At 38.7% G+C, this 15,762-nt stretch overlaps 2 protein-coding genes across 2 annotated transcripts; both read right to left on the bottom strand.

Moving 5' to 3' along the window:
• Window positions 1-441: 441 nt before the first annotated feature.
• On the bottom strand, window positions 442-5,562 carry LOC132988510 (uncharacterized). The gene is made up of 5 exons (XM_061055949.1): window positions 5,356-5,562; window positions 4,215-4,372; window positions 4,057-4,113; window positions 3,763-3,958; window positions 442-1,869 (listed from the first exon to the last, which is right to left on the bottom strand). The coding sequence occupies exons 1-5, from the start codon at window positions 5,503-5,505 to the stop codon at window positions 1,006-1,008; spliced, it is 1,425 nt and encodes a 474-aa protein (XP_060911932.1). The 5' UTR covers window positions 5,506-5,562; the 3' UTR covers window positions 442-1,005.
• A 4,544-nt stretch (window positions 5,563-10,106) lies between these two features.
• LOC132988508 (uncharacterized) lies at window positions 10,107-14,272 on the bottom strand. Its single transcript, XM_061055948.1, has 5 exons — window positions 14,070-14,272; window positions 12,072-12,229; window positions 11,917-11,982; window positions 11,636-11,837; window positions 10,107-11,550 (listed from the first exon to the last, which is right to left on the bottom strand). Exons 1-5 carry the CDS (start codon window positions 14,217-14,219, stop codon window positions 10,687-10,689), a joined length of 1,440 nt encoding a protein of 479 aa, XP_060911931.1. The 5' UTR covers window positions 14,220-14,272; the 3' UTR covers window positions 10,107-10,686.
• Window positions 14,273-15,762: the final 1,490 nt, after the last annotated feature.

Below are 15,762 nucleotides of genomic sequence, written 5' to 3'. Positions count from 1 at the left end.
AATCTTTTCTGTTTCCGCAGTGTGCCGTTAATCTTCTTATCTGACACTCTCCTGTGGCAGCGGTTACCGGCATGTGAAACAGAAACAAACATAAATCAGTCTTGTTGCTGATGGTTCTGTTTCCGTTTGCTTTTGCAAGTCGTACGGACGTATCGGCCTGTTTCATAACCAATTCTAAAATACTGAAAAAGCAGAGTGGGATTTTTCTGGCACCACTTCACCAACTTCCAAGGAGCATGAAGAGTGAACGGCTAGAAGAGGACAAAAAGCTCCAGCAGCACTTGTTGTTTTAAGAACTTTATTAGACCGACATGTTTCAGCTCGTGGTCTTCATAAGTCTGGGGTCAAGTGTTGCTGGAGCTTTTTGACCAATCATAAAATACTGACAGGTGCTTTTACATTAAGCGAGTCATGATTTGTTATGAATCATACAAAGGATCATTTCCTTTATGAAGTTTTTATTTCCTTTAAAAAAATGATTTGCAGTATAAATATATAAAGTACATTTTGCTCTTTAAAAAGACAATTTCATCAAAAAGATAAAAAATGTGGTCAAGTAAAACACATGCTGACAGATGTAAACTGAAAGAGCACAGATGTGGTTTAAGTCAGAGATCATGAATAGTCAGCGGGTTGTTATTGTGTAGTGGAGCCTTGACAGGGTTAGCGGTACCATGACGCTAAGTGGAAGGGTCTTTGTCTTATCACCGGACTTCCTTCGACAGATTGATATGTTTACAGTTAGTCCTTCGGAGCCGCTTCCCTAGCAACCGTCTCATTTTCTTTTCTATCTACCGTGACAGGCACAAATCGTCCTCACAGGGTCGGACTCTTTTGCTTTGTCTGTCATTTCCACGTTGTCCTCTCGACATCATTTCCTGCACTCCTAAGATCCCCTCCCAGATTCTGCCTGACTGTAAAAGTCTGCCGCAATGAGAGGCGTGTGTGAACAGGACAGCTAGTCCTGACATGTTCTGGAGTGAACGTGTTAAAAAGGGCTGTAGGTTAAGAGAGAGACCCTTGAAAATGAGTCAGCATGGCACACACATACCACAGCTGGTTAACGGACCCCAGGAGGGACCGGGGAAGAACTCCGTCAAATATCTGGTACTGCTTGATTCTGTGTAATGCTCTCTCTATGTGAGCTTTCAACTTTGCATTATTTTTAGTGATGGAAGCTTCCTGCTTGATGGACTTTCTCCTCTGATTCAGAAATGGCGGCGAGACAAGAGACACATTGATGGCTGACAGCAGATCACTAATGAGGAAACCGTTATCAGCCATCACCTCATCCCCCTCCTCCAGCAGGGACAAGATCCCAGAGCGTTTTGTTATTTCCTCTGCAGAGATCGACCCTTCAAACAGGCTGCTCACAAATGTGATTTCTCCAGAGGGGCTCACACCAATCAAGCCCTTCAGGGTGGTGGAGCCATTGTAGTTTGAATAGTTCTCAGGATTGACCTTCTTTGAGCTGGCCCGCTCCATGCGGACCTCCGTACAGTCCAAGATAACCCTCGTTCTTGGATAGGAGTCTTTAAAGCACTGTGGCATCATTTCATTTACAGCTGATCTGTGGAGCCACACGGGCAACGACCCCAACATGAAAAACAGGTAATTGGCCCAAGTTGTCACCACTCTACTGACTGTCGACTGTGAGACATGAAAACGCTCTGCCAGGGATTCCTCAGACGCTCCCTCTCTTACACGGCAGAGGAAGAGAAAGAACTGATCGATCAAAGACAAGTTTTCTGCCTGTAAGCCCGCCCTGCTCATCTCCTGCCCCGTCACTGTCTGTGCCTGGCTCCACCTCTGTAAGCGCTCTGCAGTGGGCTCCAGGGACAAGTAGACGCATTTTAACGTGACGTAGTCCTAGAAAACAAAAAAGATGAGTGTTACTGGTATATCAATAATGAGTAGAATTGCATTTCAGATAGACTTTCTGCATTTCTTTATTCTGAATTTGCTCATTTCTCACTGTAATTGTTTTAATGTTCTCCTTTCTCCTTCATATTAACCCTTAGAAATGTTTTTTTTAAATAATATGGTGGTTAAAAAGCGACCTTAGGAAAAGACTTGAGTCTAAAGAGGGGGGATATTTGCATTAAACAAAGTCATGATGGTAAAATGAATGAACGTTGGGCCTTTATGTTGTATATCAATATATTATTTTTCCTCATAATGTTCAAATGCTCTGTTTTTTTAACAAAGTACTTTGAGTTGCTCCATGTTCAATGAACGGCGCTTGTGATTCATTAATAAAGATGACCTAAGTTTGTTCTCATCACGTCGGTTCTCTTTAGTTCTGCTCAAACACCCTCACACCTCCACTCTTTGCACACATCTGTTTGCCACACGCCCCTCTCTCTCTGGACGTCTCGCTCCCTTTTTCAAACTGCAGAACATTCTGTCACAAAAGATGAGTTTCTTCTTCATGAATTCAACACTGATGCTGCACCTACTCTTGGTAACTTTAACTGTATTGTGTCCTATGTTGGAGATTATTCATTCATGTTGCCCAAGTTGTTGTTGCACATATCTATGTTTGTCTTGTTTTGTTCCTTCACTAATGAACATACTGTATGTACCTGAGCATGCCTCTATATACTCTGAGGTGTGTGTGTGTGTTTCAGTAGTGTGTGTGTAGTCCTTCTTAACAACAAGTACGGAAGGAGAGCGTGAGGGAAAACCGTCCACTTATTAATCAATAGCAAATGGTCTTGTTCACTCAGATAGAATATAAGAAATTATAATTCAATAAGATTTAAAGATTGTGTTTTCAACATGTTAACAAAGCTGCTGTGGAGTCAAATGTATCCGATTGTATTATAGACATTAATGTTATTTAAACAGCCCTAAAAATAACATAATATAGCACACAGATGCATTTAAAGAATCAATATGTTACTCTGACACCTAGTGTTGAAAATGGGTACTGCAGTCCAAATTCTAAACATTGTAGAGAGCTGTCTCCCCCCGCCCCCTCCTCTCTAGAGTCGATGCTCACACAGGTTACCATGTGGTGGACACTGAAGCTTCAGTGTTTATCCAGCTCTGTATCGGTCTGTAAACCTTTCTGTGTTCTAACCTCTCTCCATTTTTCAAAAGCATCTCCAATATTGATCCTAGTTTGAGCACGTTTCTGCTCGTGGAGCTTATTAGAAACATGCAGAGGCTTTTTAGGTCGGGTACAATCACTTCTATTTGAACCACTTCTCTTGCCCGCTTCCATCACTGCAACACCTGTTGGTTTGACCTGATAACTGCTCTCATATCTGGCAAACAGAGGGGCGTCCAAAACGGCTGTGTGGGGGTGTCTTAAAACCGTCTACCTTCTCTGGTCCAAACAAATCCAGATCATTCAGGACCAGAATCTACAGTTTGAAGGAGGACATACTGGCTGCTGCATTGTTGTCAGAGAAGCCAGCACTTCAACATAGCATGTTTCCTTAATGTCTGATCATATAGTAAGGTCACTTTATCATTCTATTCAGTAGATATCTTACAGATTGCTCCTTTAATCTTTTTTATTAAGTGAAATTGAAGTTACTTATGAACACACTGATGTGGCTCTGTGAGTTTACTTGGTTGCTGCACACTTTTTTTATATCAAATTTACTGTGAGGTTGTACTGTAAGACTATTTTAAAACCCAAACTTATGAGAAAGATATCATCATTAGACTCCACAGCTTTGATTCCCATTCGTCCCCAGTTTATAAGCATTTCTGCAAGTCACCCCATGATCACTGCACTTCTTGATTCACCTGAAATCCGGTGTAGAAGGTCAACAGTTTGGCATCATCCTGGAATCGCTGCAGACAAAAGCGCGAGACCAAAAGCTCGTCAGTTTCCTCAGTAAGCTTGGCAATCTCCCGTTGTGCTGCCTCCAGCTGTTCTGCCACAGAAACAGGAAGCTTCACGTAGTCATGGTCAGCAAGAGGTGCCGGCATGTCCTCTGGTCTACGGGAAACAATTAAACAATCAGAGAACATCGATTCCAAAATATGTGTGAATCTCAGCATCTCTGGGCGAAATCAGGGAATATGAAAGTGTCTTACTTATCAGCATCCTGTGTGGAACCAGCAGCCTCAGTGATCACTTCTCCAGGCTCAGGTCTGTAACAATATGAAGTTTACACCTCATTAATCCTCATAGCAGATGGAAATAAATAAATGAAACACGCTTTTGTGCGGTAATGAAATCACACATCACTTACATGCTGTTAACAAGAGGTATCTTAACGTAAGCGACTTTGTTCCATGGAAACAGCTGAGGGACACTTCCTGGAACCAGGCCTCTCTTTTGAGAGTCTTCATGCCACCGAAAACAGTCTCCGGTGAAATGCTTAGAACAAACACCTACGCCCGATTTAATCTGTTTGACCGTGACAGAAAAAAAGTATCCAGTGAGCACAACGTCTCAAAACAGTCCTGGTTAAAGAAGAACGTGTTTAAAGGTTGGTCAGAGAGAGAGCTGCACCACTTGTGTTATAGTGCAATAGAGGAGGGAAAATCGATTTATGTTAAAATGGAGATTCTGATCTTCTGAGATTTTTTAAATAAATTCAAAACTTCCAAAAATCTTTAACTCAGTAGAACGCCAAATGGAGCAGCAAGACATTCAGCGAGTCTCACAGATGACTGGAGGTAGATCCTGATGTATCATTTAAAAATAGACTTTGAATCAATGAATGGATCCATAATCGTTTTGAATCGAAAATAGATTCTGAATCGAATCGTGAGACACTCAAAGATTTCCAGCCCTACTGTGCAAGCTTCTACATCCTTTGATTTTCTCCTCACCTGTATAAATGTGTTGAGGATGCACGTTAACGTCTACATTTCATATACTAGAGGTGTCTTGTATGTGTAACACTCTCAAAAAATCAATGGATGCAATGGTGATAAACTGTGCAGCTGAAGCAGGAAGACAATCCAAAGGGAATTTAAATTGTTGGGTACGCTGAGAGAAATTTATATGTTGGGAGTTACTGGAGAAGATTTACAATACTGAGAAGATGACTCATCAGATGTTTTATATATTATTATCATTAAACAAACCTTGTTGTTATATGTTAGCCTTCTGAAAGAGGGTCTTGGACCTGATTTAACTTCTTCTTTTTTTCATCTAAAAATCAACATTGAAACTGAACATCCTGTATTTATCTGTTTCCTGAGGTCGGTTTGCAAAGAGAGTTACACAGCTTTACCTAAGACTTTTATTAATGCGTTTATATCTACAATTACTGTTACTTTCAAATCTAAATCAGAGTCATAAAAGTAAATTGTTAGCTATGAAGTAGCTGAATGCTAACTCTAGCTGTTTTCTGATGGTGGGTTGTTTTGGGTTTTTTTTACCTCGAAATCTGGTTCCCTGTCCTTCCGGGTTTTCACCAGCCATTGTTTTCGTAGTTTCTTGTTAGCCGGGAAGCGATGAAATGTCAACGTCATGTAATCAGATATTCGACGTTTATCTGATTTACAACCTTTTATACAACATCCCCACATGATAACAACTGACGAGTTTCCCACTCGGAGCGTGACGTCACAGGAAATGTTCTCTTCTTCTTCGGCTGTCCGTATTTTTTATGGCGGGTGACCCTCAGCTTTCAGGTGCATTAGCGCCACCTACTGTGTTGAAGTGTGGCCCAGAGTTGTTATTAATAATAATTATAATAATGAATATAATATATATATATATATATATATATATATATACACATATATATATACATATATCACTCTGTTATTGCGAGACAAGCTTCTTACACACTTAGGCCCGAATCACATACATACACAAACAGGACCTGTGGACATGAATTAATGGAGAGATGTGTGGCTGCCACAGGGAGCACGCCTGAGCTGCTTGCTCAAGGGCACATCGACAGTACCAGGGAAGTGACTTGGCACCTCTCCAGCAACCAGACCAAGTTTCATACTTTGGTCCACACCGGGACCATCAGCGACCCGATCCGGTTCCCAACCCAAGTCCCTTCAGATTGACCTACTGCCACCTGAGCTACTCCCTTTATATAGCCTAGCACCTTAAAAAACACAGGTTTACAAAGTGATTTGACATACAGCGAAAGCAAAATAAGAACAAAGCAAAAGAACCGAAACACAGAAGAACATTAAGTAACCACAACAACAAAAAACAACCCAACAGCAAAAGAACCAATTCAACAAAATACCCAACAAACTTCTTTAACCCAACCATCATAAGACCCATCATAACAACCATAATAAGACCCATTATAACAACCATAATAAGACCCATTATAACCATCATAACAACCATCATAACACCCATTATAACCATCATAACAACCATCATAACACCCATTATAACCATCATAAGACCCATCATAACAACCATAATAAGACCCATTATAACCATCATAACAACCATCATAACACCCATTATAACCATCATAACAGCCATCATAACACCCATTATAACCATCATAACAACCATCATAAGACCCATCATAACAACAATCATAACAACCATCATAAGACCCATCAAAACAACCATCATAAGAACCATCATAACAACCATCATGAGACCCATCATAACAACCATCATAACAACCATCATAACCAACAAAACAACCATCATAAGACCCATCAAAACAACCATCATAAGACCCATCATAACAACCATCATAACAACCATCATAACCATCATAACAACCATCATAAGACCCATCATAACAACCATCATAACCATCATAACAACCATCATAAGACCCATCATAACAACCATCATAAGACCCATCATAACAACCATCATAAGACCCATCATAACAACCATCATAACAACCATCATAACCATCATAACAACCATCATGAGACCCATCATAACAACCATCATAAGACCCATCATAACAACCATCATAACAACCATCATAAGACCCATTATAGCCATCATAACAACCATCATAAAACCCATTATAACCATCATAAGACCCATTATAACCATTATAACAACCATCATGAGACCCATTATAACCATCATAACAACCATCATAAGACCCATTATAACCATCATAACAACCATCATAAGACCCATTATAACCATCATAACAACTATCATAAGACCCATCATAAGAGCCATTATAACCATCATAACAACCATCATAAGACCCATTATAACCATCATAACAACCATCATAAGACCCATCATAACAACCATCATAAGACCCATCATAAGGCCCCCCATAACAACCATCATAAGACCCATTATAACCATCATAACAACCATCATAAGACCCATCATAACAACCATCATAAGACCCATTATAACCATCATAACAACCATCATAAGACCCATCATAACAACCATCATAAGACCCATTATAACCATCATAACAACCATCATAACAACCATCATAAGACCCATCATAACAACCATCATAAGACCCATTATAACCATCATAACAACCATCATAAGACCCATTATAACCATTATAACAACCATCATAAGACCCATTATAACCATCATAACAACCATCATAAGACCCATTATAACCATCATAAAACCCATTATAACCATCATAACAACCATCATAAGACCCATTATAAGCATCATAACAACCATCATAAGACCCATTATAACCATTATAACAACCATCATAAGACCCATTATAACCATCATAACAACCATCATAAGACCCATTATAACCATTATAACAACCATCATAAGACCCATTATAACCATCATAACAACCATCATAAGATCCATTATAACCATCATAACAACCATAAGACCCATTATAACCATCATAACAACCATCATAAGACCCATTATAACCATCATAAAACCATTATAACAACCATCATCAGACCCATTATAACCATCATAACAACCATCATAATACCCATTATAACCATCATAACAACCATCATAATACCCATTATAACCATCATAACAACCATCATAAGTCCCATTATAACCATTATAACAACCATCATAAGACCCATTATAGCCATCATAACAACCATCATAAAACCCATTATAACCATCATAAGACCCATTATAACCATTATAACAACCATCATGAGACCCATTATAACCATCATAACAACATCATAAGACCCATTATAACCATCATAACAACCATCATAAGACCCATTATAACCATCATAACAACCATCATAAGACCCATTATAACCATCATAACAACTATCATAAGACCCATTATACCCATCATAACAACCATCATAAGACCCATTAAAACCATCATAACAACCATCATAACAACCATCATAAGACCCATCATAACAACCATCATAAGACCCATTATAGCCATCATAACAACCATCATAAAACCCATTATAACCATCATAAGACCCATTATAACCATTATAACAACCATCATGAGACCCATTATAACCATCATAACAACCATCATAACAACCATCATAAGACCCATCATAACAACCATCATAAGACCCATTATAACCATCATAACAACCATCATAAGACCCATTATAGCCATCATAACAACCATCATAAAACCCATTATAACCATCATAAGACCCATTATAACCATTATAACAACCATCATGAGACCCATTATAACCATCATAACAACCATCATAAGACCCATTATAACCATCATAACAACCATCATAAGACCCATTATAACCATCATAACAACTATCATAAGACCCATTATACCCATCATAACAACCATCATAAGACCCATTATAACCATCATAACAACCATCATAACAACCATCATAAGACCCATCATAACAACCATCATAAGACCCATTATAACCATTATAACAACCATCATAAGACCCATTATAACCATCATAACAACCATCATAAGACCCATTATAACCATCATAAAACCCATTATAACCATCATAACAACCATCATAAGACCCATTATAAGCATCATAACAACCATCATAAGACCCATTATAACCATTATAACAACCATCATAAGACCCATAACAACCATCATAAGACCCATTATAACCATTATAACAACCATCATAAGACCCATTATAACCATCATAACAACCATCATAAGATCCATTATAACCATCATAACAACCATCATAATACCCATTATAACCATCATAACAACCATCATAAGACCCATTATAACCATCATAAAACCATTATAACAACCATCATCAGACCCATTATAACCATCATAACAACCATCATAATACCCATTATAACCATCATAACAACCATCATAATACCCATTATAACCATCATAACAACCATCATAAGTCCCATTATAACCATTATAACAACCATCATAAGACCCATTATAACCATCATAAAACCATTATAACAACCATCATCAGACCCCTTATAACCATCATAACAACCATCATAATACCCATTATAACCATCATAACAACCATCATAATACCCATTATAACCATCATAACAACCATCATAAGTCCCATTATAACCATTATAACAACCATCATAAGACTCATTATAACCATCATAAAACCATTATAACAACCATCATCAGACCCATTATAACCATCTTAACAACCATCATAAGACCCATTATAACAACCATCATAAGACCCATTATAACCATCATAAGACCAATTATAACCATTATAACAACCATAAGACCCATTATAACCATCATAAAACCATTATAACAACCATCATCAGACCCATTATAACCATCATAAGTCCCATTATAACCATTATAACAACAATCATAAGACCCATTATAACCATCATAAAACCCATTATAACAACCATCATAAGACCCATTATAACCATCATAACAACCATCATAAGACCCATTATATCAAACACAAACACGCATGAACGTGCATCAGCGCTGGACACTCTGGAGAATGATAATGCTTGTTGTAATCCATATAGCGCCCTCTGCTGGTGAAAGAGAACTGCCAGTGTAATACAATGATACTTACATTAAATGCTGTTTGACTGGTTAATAATTCTAGTTATATCGGCACATATTCGCGATAAAATTAGCCGATAACGATAGGCACTTGATATGCTAATACTGGTCGTTATCGGCTGGCTGATTAGTATTTAACCATGAACATCGACCTCAATATGATTAAGATGGAAATCATGAAAGGAAATGTTTTAAAAAAGATTTTCCAAACTTTTATTGCACAAAAATATTCACCACATGATTATATTAAGTTATTTTCAGTCTTTCAAATTACAGTTTCATCAAATAGATTAAAAACATGGTCAAGTACAAAACATGGCCGACAATCGGACAGTCAAACAGTAAACAGTAGATACTCAATATGTTTGGGATGAGCTGCATGTTTGAACGGAAACAGCCGTTGTTACACTAAATCTTAACTGCCATCCCCCCCGGTAATATTTCTGCATAAAGTCGATGTGAGCCGACGTGTGAATGCAGCAGGTCATGTTCAGGAAGATTCAAAACAAACGAGGGGGTGATGACATTTAAATCACGCGTCCTGCACGTATTTCAGCTTTGTCCTAATCTGTACGACATGTACGACCTGTAGCACTGATATTAAGGCACAAACTGTCGTCTTAGTGTCTGATTTTTTTGCTTTGTTCGCCATTTTGATGCTGTGCATTTTACATCATGTCCTGCTCGACAGTGAAGAACTCCCGCTGTGACCAACGGGTGAACAGGTAAGTCAAACTGTCAGGAGTTCAGGTGTGAGAAGGGCTGTGGGTTAAGAGAGAGGCACTTGGAAATTAGCCAGCATGGCACACACATACCACAACTGGTTAACTGTCCCCAGGTGGGAATGGGGAAGAACTCTATTAAAGATACGGTTTAGCTTCATTCGTTGTTTGGCTTTCTCTACATGAATTCTTAACTTTGCATTATTTTGAGTGATGGAAGCTTCCTGCTTGATGGACTTTCTCCTCTGATTCAGAAATGGTGGTGAAACAAGAGACACATTGATGGCTGACAGCAGATCACTAATGAGGAAACCGTTATCAGCCATCACCTCATCCCCCTCCTCCAGCAGGGACAAGATCCCAGAGCGTTTTGTTATTTCCTCTGCAGAGATCGACCCTTCAAACAGGCTGCTCACAAATGTGATTTCTCCAGAGGGGCTCACACCAATCAAGCCCTTCAGGGTGGTGGAGCCATTGTAGTTTGAATAGTTCTCAGGATTGACCTTCTTTGAGCTGGCCCGCTCCATGCGGACCTCCGTACAGTCCAAGATAACCCTCGTTCTTGGATAGGAGTCTTTAAAGCACTGTGGCATCATTTCACTTACAGCTGATCTGTGGAGCCACACGGGCAACGACCCCAACATGAAAAACAGGTAATTGGCCCAAGTTGTCACCACTCTACTGACTGTCGACTGTGAGACATGAAAACGCTCTGCCAGGGATTCCTCAGACGCTCCCTCTCTTACACGGCAGAGGAAGAGAAAGAACTGATCGATCAAAGACAAGTTTTCTGCCTGTAAGCCCGCCCTGCTCATCTCCTGCCCCGTCACTGTCTGTGCCTGGCTCCACCTCTGTAAGCGCTCTGCAGTGGGCTCCAGGGACAAGTAGACAGAGTTTAGCGTGCCATAGTCCTAAAAAACAAAATGATTAAGCATGTTATTAAAAAACAGGAAAACATACAGATGCAGAGGTACTTATTTTAACTCTAAGATTCACCTGAAATCCAGTGTAAAAATACAAAAGCCTGGCATCGTCCTGGAATCGTTGCAGACAAAAGCGTGATGCCAAAAGCATTTTCTTTTCCTTAGTAAGCCTGGAAATCTCCTGTCGTGCTGCCACCAGCTGCTCTTCCAAAGGTGGAGACAAATGTATGTAGTCGTGGTCAGCATACGGTGCAGACGTGACAACTATCTCCGGTCTGTAGGACACAATTAAAAGCATCAGAAAACAACTCCAGAATCTCCAGGAAAAAATCAGATAGTATGAGAGTTTCTTACTGCAAGTCAACTTCTTCTTCTGTGGATTCCGTGACCTCAATTGTCACATTTCCAGCCGCCTCACCTCTGTAGAAATACAGTTTAGACCTCATTAATCTCATTAAAGACATAAACCAAACATGTGTTCGAACAGCAAAAAGCCCACATTCACTTACTTCTGGTTTGTAAGAGGTATGGTCAGGTATGAGATTTTGTTCCATGGAAAGATATGGGGGACACTTCCTGGAATCAGACATGTCCTGCGAATCCTTTCGTTCCACCAGAAACAGTCTCCAGCAAAATGCTTGGAACACACCCTTGTATTTGATGTAACCTGTATTAACAGCACAGACGAGATGCAGTGAGCGTAAAGTCACAAAATGTTCCCAGAATATGTTTGTGGTCGAAGAGAAAGCTAGAAAGGGACGAGGTGGGATTATTTTATCGATACATTATTTTTCTTTCATGTAAAGTTCAAGTACATATACAACCAATCCAGCCGTACGGGGAAATCATTTTTGGATGCCAACCGTCTCTAAAAACCCCAGAAGAAGAAGAAGAGAAATAAGGAGATGGAGAGGGAAGATGAGTTTGAAAGAACTGTGGGAATTTCCTTGAACTCTGGACACGTCTCTCTTGTGTGTGCAGCCATTATTTGGGGATTTTTAGTAAATGTAGGGAAGGGAAACTGTGAAAAAGGAACTTAATAAGCAAGAGAAAGTAAGTCGTCATAGAAAGTAAAGAGATGGAAAAGCATTACAATGAAATCCAAGAAAGGAAAATATTAAATTAAAAGGGAAGAATATTTAAGTGAATGTTCATAAACTGTGCCGATGGCTTACCACCCGGCTCAGTGCAGTAAAGGGAAAATGCGTCCTCTGAAATCGTCTCATGATCAATGAAGAATTATCCTATCCCATCCGATGTCTTATTCTATGGCAAGCCCTTTTGACATTTAAGTATTAGCGGTAATAGTTGCTTTTTGACATGTTAGAATTCCAAGCCGACATATCCACAATGTAATTTTCACTAGTAACAAATCTAATTAAAGATATCTACAATTCATTTTTCACTAGTGGAAATGGTCATTGTAGATATCTGTAACTTAATTACAACTAGTCAACTTGTGCCATTGACTTCTATTCAAACTGAATTACAGATATCTGTAATTCAATTTTGACATGTTGTAATTCAAAGTCGACATATCCATAATGACATTTTGACATGTCGCAATTCCAGTTCATGATATCTACAACTCAATTTTCACTAGTAAAAATGTTAATTCTTGATATCAACAATTCTATTCTTACTAGTGACAAAGTTCATTTATGATATCTACAATTGTTCTAACATTACAGATATCATAAATTAATTCTAGATCTCTAAAATGCAATTCTTACTAGTTGAAATTACATTATTGATATCTTGACCTGGAATTATTACATGTAAGAATGTAATTACAGATATCTTGAATTAACATTTCCACTAGTGAAAACTAAATTGCTACTTGTCAGCCAGACTGTTTTAATGTTAAAAGGGCTTGCCATACTCATTCAGCGGTAAGTAAACACTAAACTTTATCATAATACATGTTAAAAAAACCTGAGTATTTACCACTCACAGTATAAACTGTGTCATTGGTGACATCAGGACCTAAAGACAATTTCAACCAAAATCTTAAAAAGTGTATCTGGAGAAAGTTACCAACCCTGTCTTTAAGGATTAATAAGAGTATCAAAACATGCTTAAAGTGCAAACACAGCGGGTAGTGTTGTTTAAAAGTGAGGCTGTACAGGGAGCATTATGTGATCTGAGATAACTGTCCATGGAGAAACTCTTCTCCTGAAATCTTCAATAATACCGGTATCAAAACGTGCTGCCCATACTCTGCTTTTGGGATGCTAACCGCCTCTAAATACACAGAAGAAGAAGAAACAGTAGAAGAAGAAGAAGAGGTGGCTGAATGCTAATGTTAGCTGTTTCCTGAGGAGTGTGTGTAATAAATCCCTTGAGTTTTACCTCATGCTAATATATAAACGTGTACAGTACAAGCATTAATAACTAGTATTAATGAGTTCCATCTTTATCTTATAAGTATTACGTGTTTAAAGAAATCTTTCACATGAAGTAGTTGAATGCTAACAGCTGTTAGCTTTATTGTGCTGTGTTTTTACCTTGAAATCTGGCTTTCTGTCTTTCCGGGTCTTCTTTAACCATTCTTCTTGTAGGTCTTTATCAGTCGGAAAGCAATGAAATGTTACCATTGAGTCACATTCTCGAGCTCTGCGTGATTTACATCCTTGAATAATACAGTACTGCGACATGATAACAACAGTGTAGTTTCCCACTCTGCGTGTGACGTAGTATGGTGACGTAGCCTTCCTCGTCGTCTTCTTCTTCTTCTTCTGTTTGGTTTTATGACGGTGCGCGAACAACGAGTTGGTGCATTTCCGCCACCTACTGGTGTGGAGTGTGGATATTCAAATTCTAATGTGTACTATAGTTTTCTATACATTTAAACAAATCGATTAAATTAAAATATATAACTTATTATATCTTCTCAATCAACATAGATTGTTGAAGACAGGGGTTCCCAAACTTTTCCGCCCAGGACCCCGAAATAAGTTGCTACTATATTTACAGTCAATGGGTGCTAGAGAGACTGAGGACCCCCATTGTTGCCTACATATAAGTACATTATTGTCCACAACAATCTAGAGGTAATAATTTATTTTCAGTTCATAAACACTCTGAGGAGAGACTTGTCCCCTTCGTCATCTTCAAGGGTTCCTCCTGTGGGCGACTGTGTTGGTAGAGTCGGTCACCTCTCAACTGGAAAGTTGTGGTTCGATCCCCAGCTCCTGTAGTCACATGTCCAATGTGTCCTTGGGTCAAGACACGTAACCCCAAGGTGCTCCCGCTGCTTTGTCAGCAGCGTATGAATGTGTATGAATGGATTAGTACATTCTGATTGTCACGTTACATAGAAACCTCCTCCATCAGTGTGTGAATGTGTAGGTGTGACCTGCGGTGTAAAAGCGGGTTGAGTAATCAGATGACTCGAAAAACCCCACACAACCTCAAGTCCATTTCCTGAAGACGGCGGAGAGGGGCTTCACCTTCTTCCATTTACATGTATGAAACATTTCACCATCAGAATGTTCACATCTGCTGTCCTCCTTGTTTACACCAAACACAATGTTACCTCTTGTGAGATGGTCCAGTGGTGACATTTTGGTTGACAACCGGTCCTGCAAATCCTCCTAAAATATCATGGACCACATACAACAACAAGAACAGAAGAACTGTTGTTTCCATTTCAACATCACATCTGACAGAGTTTATATACAAATGCAAGCTGCTAATGGTCAAAAACTCCGTCCTGCAAACAACAACTGCAAAACTTACAATTTGTGTATCAAACGTTAAAATGTCTCTGCTTGTGTTTATTGAAACAGGTTGAAAAGGAGGATATATGCAGCCTTTGATGTCTTGTAGTAGTAGAAGTTATTTTAATCAGAAAAAACAATTATGCACACCAAAACACATACATGTTATATTTGAATTACAAATGAAACACATTCAGTGAATTTGAAATATTTTACTTTTTCTGTTTAATTTTTTTTATTGAATCTGTAAAGCATCTTAAATGGATGAAATGTTTGATAGTAATGAGCTACCCTGTTTTTTTTCTCAACTTTACTGTCACATGAATGCATCACCAGGTTACAGGTTGTCTCAAAATAAGGTTTCAGTGAATTTAAGAATGTAATATATATTTCATGAGAAGTCCAGATCTAAATATAACCTTATATCTCATAAGAATATCTCTGGTGTAATGATTAATGATAAGACTTTAGCTTTTAG

This window comes from Labrus mixtus, chromosome 14, assembly GCF_963584025.1.
Source record: "Labrus mixtus chromosome 14, fLabMix1.1, whole genome shotgun sequence".
In the NCBI taxonomy this organism is placed as follows: Eukaryota; Metazoa; Chordata; class Actinopteri; order Labriformes; family Labridae; genus Labrus; species Labrus mixtus.
This window is presented reverse-complemented; position numbering and strand designations above follow the sequence as displayed.